Here is a 10,818-nt window from a genome sequence, read left to right as displayed (position 1 = left end):
ACCTGAAACACACACACACACAGGATCACACACACACACAGGATCACACACACACACACACACACACACACACACACACACAGAGGAACACATACACAGGAACACACAAAGAAACACACGATCACACACACACACACACAGGAACACACAAAGAAACACACACAGGAACACACAGAGGAACACACAGGAACACACAAAGAAACACACAGAGGAACACATACACAGGAACACACAGAGGAACACATACACAGGAACACACAGAGGAACACATACACAGGAACACACAAAGAAACACACAGAAACACAGGATCACACACACACACAGGATCACACACACACACAGGATCACACACACACACACACACACACACACACACACACACACACACACACACATACACAGGAACACACAAAGAAACACACGATCACACACACACACACACACACACACACAGGAACACACAGGAACACACAAAGAAACACACAGAGGAACACATACACAGGAACACACAAAGAAACACACAGAGGAACACATACACAGGAACACACAAAGAAACACACAGAAACACACAGAAACACAGGATCACACACACAGGAACACACACACAAAGAAACACACACAGAAACACACACACACACACACTCCTTAGCAAAGGTAATTAAAGTGTTGAACAGCTGTCTCTGAACTCAGCCATGCATGAAAGTGTTCTCAAAGCTGGTGAAGGTGCAGCTAGTTTGAAGTACTTTGTATTCTGCAGGGTAGCTGGTGGATTTACTCCAGGTGGAACTAAAGTCTGATTCAACACTTGATTATATTTCACATCATTCATCCACATCTGTGAAGTAACTGAAGGTATTAAATACATGGAGTAGGGACAGCAGGAAACAAACTAAGTCTCTGAGAGGCTGAGGCCTGTTTGCTGTTCTCTGACACGCTAAAGAAGTACTCGCTGAGATCTGAAGCTCTGTTTCGTAGTTTAATGAAAACACTCTGTTCTCAGACACATTGTTATAATCGAAGCAATTGTAATCTTGCGGTCAACAAAAAAGTACAACGGCCCCGTGTCACCCTCTCTTCCACACACCCTCACCTCACACAGGTGAACAGGGCTAGAATGAGTGCCACCCATACCCATGTGACCCAAGCCAACCAATCAACAGCGATCATGGCTCCTACACACCAGCCTCTAATTATTAGGATAGTATACATAATAATTACTAACCATTCAAATGGGAGACATGTGACGATTATAACTTAGTAACCAAGTCCATGCAGTTGCAGTTCATGTGTGTGTAGTTTTCCTTCTTCTTTTCTGTGTGCGAGTCACGAGTCAGTTAGGCCAAAGGTACCTCCACCTAGGTGTCCTTTAAGTCAGTTAGGCCAAAGGTACCTCCACCTAGGTGTCCTTTAAGTCAGTTAGGCCAAAGGTACCACCACCTAGGTGTCCTTTAAGTCAGTTAGCCAAAGGTACCTCCACCTAGGTGTCCTTTAAGTCAGTTAGGCCAAGGTACCTCCACCTAGGTGTCCTTTAAGTCAGTTAGGCCAAAGGTACCTCCACCTAGGTGTCCTTTAAGTCAGTTAGGAGGCCAAAGGTACCTCCACCTAGGTGTCCTTTAAGTCAGTTAGGCCAAAGGTACCTCCACCTAGGTGTCCTTTAAGTCAGTTAGGCCAAAGGTACCTCCACCTAGGTGTCCTTTAAGTCAGTTAGGCCAAAGGTACCTCCACCTAGGTGTCCTTTAAGTCAGTTAGGCCAAAGGTACCCCTCCACCTAGGTGTCCTTTAAGTCAGTTAGGCCAAAGGTACCTCCACCTAGGTGTCCTTTAAGTCAGTTAGGCCAAAGGTACCTCCACCTAGGTGTCCTTTAAGTCAGTTAGGCCAAAGGTACCTCCACCTAGGTGTCCTTTAAGTCAGTTAGGCCAAAGGTACCACCACCTAGGTGTCCTTTAAGTCAGTTAGGCCAAAGGTACCTCCACCTAGGTGTCCTTTAAGTCAGTTAGGCCAAAGGTACCTCCACCCTAGGTGTCCTTTAAGTCAGTTAGGCCAAAGGTACCTCCACCTAGGTGTCCTTTAAGTCAGTTAGGCCAAAGGTACCACCACCTAGGTGTCCTTTAAGTCAGTTAGGCCAAAGGTACCTCCACCTAGGTGTCCTTTAAGTCAGTTAGGCCAAAGGTACCACCACCTAGGTGTCCTTTAAGTCAGTTAGGCCAAAGGTACCACCACCTAGGTGTCCTTTAAGTCAGTTAGGCCAAAAGGTACCTCCACCTAGGTGTCCTTTAAGTCAGTTAGGCCAAAGGTACCACCACCTAGGTGTCCTTTAAGTCAGTTAGGCCAAAGGTACCTCCACCTAGGTGTCCTTTAAGTCAGTTAGGCCAAAGGTACCTCCACCTAGGTGTCCTTTAAGTCAGTTAGGCCAAAGGTACCTCCACCTAGGTGTCCTTTAAGTCAGTTAGGCCAAAGGTACCCTCCCCCTAGGTGTCCTTTAAGTCAGTTAGGCCAAAGGTACCACCACCTAGGTGTCCTTTAAGTCAGTTAGGCCAAAGGTACCCTCCACCTAGGTGTCCTTTAAGTCAGTTAGGCCAAAGGTACCTCCACCTAGGTGTCCTTTAAGTCAGTTAGGCCAAAGGTACCTCCACCTAGGTGTCCTTTAAGTCAGTTAGGCCAAAGGTACCTCCACCTAGGTGTCCTTTAAGTCAGTTAGGCCAAAGGTACCACCACCTAGGTGTCCTTTAAGTCAGTTAGGCCAAAGGTACCTCCACCTAGGTGTCCTTTAAGTCAGTTAGGCCAAAGGTACCTCCACCTAGGTGTCCTTTAAGTCAGTTAGGCCAAAGGTACCTCCACCTAGGTGTCCTTTAAGTCAGTTAGGCCAAAGGTACCACCACCTAGGTGTCCTTTAAGTCAGTTAGGCCAAAGGTACCTCCACCTAGGTGTCCTTTAAGTCAGTTAGGCCAAAGGTACCACCACCTAGGTGTCCTTTAAGTCAGTTAGGCCAAAGGTACCACCACCTAGGTGTCCTTTAAGTCAGTTAGGCCAAAGGTACCTCCACCTAGGTGTCCTTTAAGTCAGTTAGCCAAAGGTACCACCACCTAGGTGTCCTTTAAGTCAGTTAGGCCAAAGGTACCTCCACCTAGGTGTCCTTTAAGTCAGTTAGGCCAAAGGTACCTCCACCTAGGTGTCCTTTAAGTCAGTTAGGCCAAAGGTACCACCACCTAGGTGTCCTTTAAGTCAGTTAGGCCAAAGGTACCACCACCTAGGTGTCCTTTAAGTCTGTCAGTCGGAAAGAGTCAATACTGTGGAAAAGATGTCACTGATGTTCTTCCGTCTCTTCCTGCTGTTTCTGCATCTTCTCCACGATGTTCTCGCTTTGATCGCCCCACTCCTTTAACGAGGAGCGCAGCATGTCCTCGTCGTCTTTGACTCCGAGTCCTTCGGCCTTGTAGAACACGTTGGTCCACTTCATCCTGTTCTCCATTTCTTTGTCTGCAGCGGGGCCTTTCTGAGCAGCCGTTGAAGGAGAGGGCTTTTGTTGGGATTTCAGATGAGGCTTCTTCTCATCTTTAAAACTTTTCTTTTTACACTTCTGAAAAAACACTCTTTGCAAACTTCTTAAACTTGAGATCCTCTCTTGACATCCAGCTTGTTCCTCCAATCTGCATTCAGGGAAGTCTGCGCTGAACTGCTGTTGCCAAGGTCCATCCAAATTCACAACTGAGATTCTGTTCACAGATACTTCTGGTTTGTCAAAGTCCATTGCATTCCCACTCACTCCTTCTAGTGGTCCAATCACTCTCCTGCTTGCATAGGGTCTGTCCTCCACACTGCGTATGACTTCCAATGGTTCCAAGGCCTTGGGAACATTGGTTCCTATCAACAGTCCAATCCCTGCATTTATTTCAGGCAAATTAACATTTTTCAGATGAGGCCATCTCTGTAGGTCTGCTTGTCTAGGAATGTTCCCACTGCTGGCAGGCATGCACTCCTGGGTGTAGCTTTGTGGCAGTTCACAGAAATTGTCATTTGTTAAGCCAGCCACTTCTAGTCCGAACACAATATGGCTATCTATGGCCCTTTCTTGGCCCATGGTTCGTAAACTAATCTGCGCCTTCTTTCCAGTTAGGCCGAGCTCATGCATTAAACCCTCTGTACAAAACACTGCTGTACTTCCTGGGTCCAAGAAAGCATAGGTGGTGACGATCTTGCTGCCCTTCGTTGACTTGACTTGCACTGGAACTATGGGAAGTTTACAGTTGTCATCCCCAGCCCCTGTAAGGCCACTTGAAACCAGTGCGCTAGGGCTGTGCAATTAATCGTATTTTAATCGCGATTACGATTATGGTTTGCGACGATTATGAAAACAGCATAATTGACAAAATACGATTATTTTGCTGGGTGCGCTTTCGCCCCTCCCTAAAAGCCCACTCGGCCACGTGTGAGTGACATGTGTTGTGAGTGTTCAGCGCAAGCGAAGATGTCAGAACAAGAGCAGCAACTAGTTAAAAAGAAGGGTCGCGGGGAGATCCCCAGTCGATCGCGAGATGTGTCTAAAAATAGAACAACAATATTCTGTTTTATCGTTAATGTCCTTTAACATAATGTTCCCGTGCCAGAATAATGCACTTGAACGCATCAAAGCTTTGTGATTGGCCGGCCTCACCCCATGTGTCCCGGCGTGGCTGGTGAGCAGTGCACTAGTTCGCTGACGTTGTCCGTGTCAACAGCATGGATGGTCAACAGGAGTGACAGTCCACACACACACAAGACCGCAATTATGGCAGAAGCAAAAAAGCCCAAAATATATAATTTTCACTCCGAGTGGGAGGATCATTATTTTTGTATCTATTCCAATTCAAAGTCCATCTGTCTCATCTGCAATGCGAGCGTGGCTTTACCGAAGAAGGGTAATTTAGGAGCGGCATTTCAAAACAGTGCACAAACGCTACGAGACGGAATTCCCTCCTAATTCTGCCCTACGCTCCAAAAGGGGAGGGGCCTGAGAGGACAGCTAAATGCACAGCAGTTCATTTTCACCAGGCCCAACAACAAGAGCAAGGCTGCTACCAGAGCATCTTATCGTGTCAGTCACGTTCTTGCGAAACACATGAAGTCTTTCGAAGACGGCGAAGTTGTGAAAGAAGCATTCCTGGAGGCTGCGACGCGCTTTTGTGGGACAGTAAAAATAACAGCAGCATTTCAACAGGTTTTTGATATAATAAAAACTCAATTTGGATACCGTTATTAATCAGCTGTAAGTTTTAGTTTGTTTGAATTGATTCATGATAATTATTGTACAAAATGGTATAAGAATGCAAACATTAAGATCTGTTCTGTTTAAATTGATTATAGTCTATCAGTTCAGAAACTAGTGTTGCTTGCATCCTATTTTAAAGGCATTTCTTTTTATACTCTAATAAAATGCAACAAAAAATGGGTTTGATTCTATTAATGTTGTCTTTTTTATTGCACTGTTGCTGCAGCAGATTCCTGTGTAGCTTCAGATCTGAGTTGTCTTATTAGGAAGCCTCATTTATACTTTTGTAGCAACACTATTTTTATATAATGGCAAAGAAAGGGTTCTTCAGAGTCTTTTCTTTTTTTCCTGTGTCATATGTGGCAGCACTGCCACATGTTCCTCTTCAGAGAGGGTCTTCAGTACAGGTGGCAATATCGTCACCTGCCTGCGCTCATCTCTGAAACCAGACCATGTCAACAGGCTGGTATTTCTTGCAAAAAATCTTTAAGAGATGACATGAGCAGCATGGTGTGACCTTGGTGGCCTAAACATTTTTATTTGGTCTTAAATTGTAGTTCAACATTTATTTCCTGTTACTTCTGGACCATGACGGTGGGCCAGCCTTCAACGTTTAACTGAGTGGAATAATGAATATGTTTTACCAACATGTTGGCTATATGTTAAGGAGTGTTCAGTAGGTTGTGACCGTGCACTGCAACATGTTTGATTTCATTTATTTTGGTCTAATTTATTTTTATTTATCATATTAATAATATATGTTTAGTATGGTTTTGGAAGTGCGCTCCAACACATTTATTGATCTTGTTTATTGGTAAAATATTATTTGTTTTAAAGTTCAATAAATGGTCAATGAATAATCGTCAAAAATAATCGTGATATCAATTATTGACCAAATAATCGTGATTATGATTTTTGCCATAATCGCACAGCCCTACAGTGCGCTGTCCACTGATCGCTCTGATGTATTCTTGGCTTGAGCAGCATTGTGTCTTGCTTCATTGGAAGGGATGTGAAGGATGGTTGGATGTTTGAAGCCACATTTTGAACAGGAAATTTGCTTATTGCAATTTCTGCTAATGTGCCCCAAACACAAACAGCCGAAAGACACCTTTTTCCATCAGGAAGCCTATCTTCTCTTTGTGGGTTCCTTTTTCAAGCTGATGGCACGAGTCCAAGGTGTGACCTCCTCCTCCGCAGCACAGACATGTCCTCCATCTTGTCAGAATGTGTTCCTTCCCTTCAGTATCTGTCTGGGTTTCTTTTTCTACAAGAGCTACAAAGCTAGTTCCTACAGAATGTGAGCGAGGCTGAGATCTGTTTGAAGCAGTATTTGTTGTTATGAAAGGAGCGTCTTGAATGTTTCCAAACACTGGGTCGGTTAAGATTTGAACTTGTCTCTCAATGAAGTGTGTGATGTCAAAGCATGTTGCTCTGCGGCTGTTCCTCTCCTGCAGCTCACAGGCTACAGCTCTCCACTTGTCTCTGAAATGGAAAGGTAACCTTCTTATTATGATCATCATATTCGCAGCCATGTCAAGCTCATGCAAATACTGCACCTCTTCCATTGCGTTTGCACACGCTCGAAGGAAGAAGCTGTCGTCTTGCAGAGCCTTAACATCGTCTGTTCTTATAGGAGGCCATGAAAGAGCCTTTTGCAGATAAGCAGATGCCACTTTCTGCTCATTTCCAAACTGCTCCCTGATTAGAGCTTTGGCCTTGACGTATCCCCTCTCTGGATCCATGTGCTGGCAGCTTCCAACAAGTCCTCTGGGATGACCCGGAGTGTACTGCTCCAGAAAGTAGAGTCGCTCACTGGAGCTGTTTGTGTTTTTCTCAACACCATTCTCAAAAGCCTTCATAAGTGTGTGATATTTTAACGCCATCAAAAACTGGAATCTGTCTCTTTGGCGAGGTTGAGAGACTTTGCTGTTGTATTAACAGCAATGCCTCTCATTTGGTTTTCTCATAATGCCCAGTATGTTGTTTTGATCTTCACTTGCGTTCAAGCTATCTCCATAATTCATTTGTGTTTTCAAAGTGGATTTTTTATGGGATACTGGCTCTGAGGAAAGGAACCAAGGTGACAGGTTCTCATTAGGCCGTGTTGTTGGATCCAAGAAGTCATTGCTAGCCTCCCTTTGGTTTAGCAACATTTGTGGGGCATTTGTATTGTCCTTAGCCGTGTAGAGGACTTGTGGTTTCTCCTCCTGATTCGCTCCTCCTCTTCCTCCAGTTCATGTTCCTTTAATAGTTTATTTCTTGCCATTAAAGCTGCCAAGTCAGCCTCTGTTTTACGGCATGCAGACGAAGCAGTAGAAGTTGCAGACTTTTCCCCCAAAGCAGAATGTTGTGATCGGGTTGCTCTTCTTCCGATCTCCACGTTTGACAGACTGTCACTTGGATCCTCTTGCATGTCATCTGTAGTTGGAGAATCCGGCACAGCAGCAGTTATTGTGGCAGAATCCTCTTGTGGCTCCTTTAACCACTGTTTAATGTCCCTCTGAAAGCTTTCACTGTATTCCAAGATACTGGCAAACCATTCCTCTTGTTTCTTCAGCTCATCCTCTGGGAGGAAAGGAATCAACGTTTCATGTGAGATAATGGCTTTTCACCCAGTTGAATTCATTTCTCTAAATCAGTGTTTCTCAAACTTTTTCATACCAAGGACCACTTAACCAATAAAAAAACACTCGCGGACCACCTAACTCCACAAATATCCAAAAACACATCGTTTTTTACAAATCGTCTGAAAATTGTACAAACAAGTGGCAACATGTGTGATGAAGGTGCTTATCTTGGCTATATCATGCAATCGAAAGTGAAACTTAAGCTCGTTCCATTACGGAGATATTGCCGCGAGAGTGCGAAAAACTTAAATACATTTATTTATTTAAAATGTGAAATTTTACCAATATACTCACGGACCACTAGGGGGCGCTCACGGACCACCAGTGGTCCGCGGACCACACTTTGAGAAGCACTGAAATGAGTTTGCACACGTGAGGCCTTTCCCCTTTCTCTCATGTGTGCTTTTATTTCTGGTATGAGTGCTTTTATTTTGTTCACACTGGTTTTACGTTCCCGTTGAAGTGTTTCGATGTTATTCACCAATGCCTTCGCAGTGCGTTCTCTTTTCCCATAGTCCATTTCAACACCTTCAACGTCAACATTTATTTGACTCATTTTCTCCGTCAGTTTAATCAAGCTTCCTCAGTGCATTCGTCTGATTGCAACACACTCAAAGATCGGAAGACAATTCCTTCAAAGCATCACATTTCCATATGGCCACATCAACAGAGCAGCGCGACTTCCACGCGGCAGAGCGGAGTTACACAGTGGAGACACACAGCGGTGAATACGTGCACATGCAGCGGTAAGGCTGACCTGGCTGTGATCCGCGTTGAATGCGGCTTCCAAGCTGCAGTCTCTATTAACAGCCAGTGCTTACCTCCGTGAATTATTTCCATATCTCCATTCTCATCCAATAGATCCTTAATCCATGCGCTGATGACGATCGCCTTACGCCTTTTGTGCTTGTTGTTTTTTTGTTGTTGACAAAATGTAGGGACAGCAGGAAACAAACTGAGTCTCTGAGAGGCTGAGGCCTGTTTGCTGTTCTCTGACACGCTAAAGAAGTACTCGCTGAGATCTGAAGCTCTGTTTCGTAGTTTAATGAAAACACTCTGTTCTCAGACACATTGTTATAATCGAAGCAATTGTAATCTTGCGGTCAACAAAAAAGTACAACGGCCCCGTGTCACCCTCTCTTCCACACACCCTCACCTCACACAGGTGAACAGGGCTAGAATGAGTGCCACCCATACCCATGTGACCCAAGCCAACCAATCAACAGCGATCATGGCTCCTACACATGGAGTGGAGGAAAAGTACACCATTTACCTCTGAACTGTAGAGGAGAAGTACACAGTAGCATAACAATGGAAATACTCCAGTAAAGTACAAGTATCTCTACATTGCATTGGTACAGACGACACTGCCAGATTAAATAGTAAAAACTAGCCTTTCTGAGTTATTCTCTATTTGTCAGACATTTCTTCACCTGATCAAATGAACGTGTTCACAGCACTAGGATCTTCTGATGAATTCGGGTTTATAGTTTTATGAAGTATAAGTCTTATTTAACAAATAACCAGGCATAGAAACACCTCGGATACTAACATGCTCCTTGTTATTATACGAATACACTTAAAAAGAGCATAGAATAGACGACAATAAAGGCATTTAAAAGGAGGATAGTGCAAATGCACATTGTGATTACACAGCGACATATTGGTAGTGATGGGATGATGATAATGATTGCAACTAATATGCGGCTAGTCAGTGAAGTTTACAGAGTGACACAAACAGAGAGGTTTACATGTAATTCACATAAATATAAGGTGAACTGTCAGCCGAATAAGTCATTGTTTTGAGAGAATGCGTAAACAATTGTAAATTAAGGATTTAAGCGCATTTTCTGTGGATTTCCCCTTAATTTGCGGTTATGTGAACGGAGTCTGGTAACAGGCGAAACACCAAGCTAAAGGCTAAGCTAAGGGCTAGTTGGTGAGGTTGACATGGAGACACAAACAGAGAAGTTTATAATTGAATTAAGATAAACACTGTTAAGTGTAAGCCGTCAGCCGAACAAGTGAGTGTTTGGCGATAATACGTAAAACATAATAAAGTAATGATTTAGACGCATTTTCTGCGCAATTGTGATTGAGGCTCCGTTAAATGTGACGTTATTTGAACGGAGTCTGGCAGCTAACAGGCTAAGCTAAAGGCTAAATTAAAGGCTAGTTAGTGAAGTTTACAGAGAGACACAAAGACACAGAAACCGAGAAGACAACACTTAGCGCGGGTTAAACTGACCCGGGTAACACTTTAACAGACCAGCAGGATTACCGTCATTATGATCCGTCTTACCTGTGGTCGACAGCGACGCAAACAGCAGGAAGTAACCAACCGATAGTTCACAAACACCAGCTAGTTAGCGTTCATTAGCTAGTTAGCAGCTAGTTAGCAGGGTGACGCCGTTTGTGAATCAACATGTCTGTAGTTTGTCCTTAAAGTGAACAATAAAGAAAACTCCACCACCACTGAGGATAACAACAGCACTGAACCAGGAAGTTAAACCACGCGCGCGCGCACGCACACACACAGGTTGAAAAGTACTAGTACTCATTATTCAGAGTGAGCATCATATATTTAAAAATGATTGTATTATAATAATTGAATGAATGTATTTATTGCTTGGTAAAAGTGGTGTTTATTTACTAACTTAACCTAAAATGATATATGATGTGGTACTAGTTGATTTATATTTGTATTTATAATATAATTCTGCAAAGAAACTAGGAACTACATCTGTAAAATAAATGTAGTGGAGTAGAAGTCAAAGTAAGTCAATGTTAAAATACTAGAGTACAGTATAAGACTTATACTGAACTCTAGTATTTTAACAATATGTTACTTTTAGCTGTATAAAAGTGTTTTTAGTACTTTTTTTTTTTAAATGTACTGTGTAATGTAATAGTACATACTTTCATTACATTACACAGTACAT

General features: G+C 43.4%; 1 protein-coding gene across 1 annotated transcript; it reads right to left on the bottom strand.

Annotated features, from left to right (window-relative positions):
- Positions 1 to 3,091: 3,091 nt before the first annotated feature.
- On the bottom strand, positions 3,092 to 4,402 carry LOC117557567. The gene is made up of 2 exons (XM_034233450.1): positions 3,249 to 4,402; positions 3,092 to 3,207 (listed from the first exon to the last, which is right to left on the bottom strand). The coding sequence occupies exon 1, from the start codon at positions 4,128 to 4,130 to the stop codon at positions 3,303 to 3,305; it is 828 nt and encodes a 275-aa protein (XP_034089341.1). The 5' UTR covers positions 4,131 to 4,402; the 3' UTR covers positions 3,092 to 3,207; positions 3,249 to 3,302.
- Between the last annotated feature and the right edge of the window lie 6,416 nt (positions 4,403 to 10,818).

The sequence above is a fragment of the Gymnodraco acuticeps genome, unplaced genomic scaffold, assembly GCF_902827175.1.
Source record: "Gymnodraco acuticeps unplaced genomic scaffold, fGymAcu1.1, whole genome shotgun sequence".
Classification (NCBI taxonomy): Eukaryota; Metazoa; Chordata; class Actinopteri; order Perciformes; family Bathydraconidae; genus Gymnodraco; species Gymnodraco acuticeps.
Note: the sequence above shows the minus strand (reverse complement) of the source record. Positions and strands in the feature narration are given on the sequence as shown.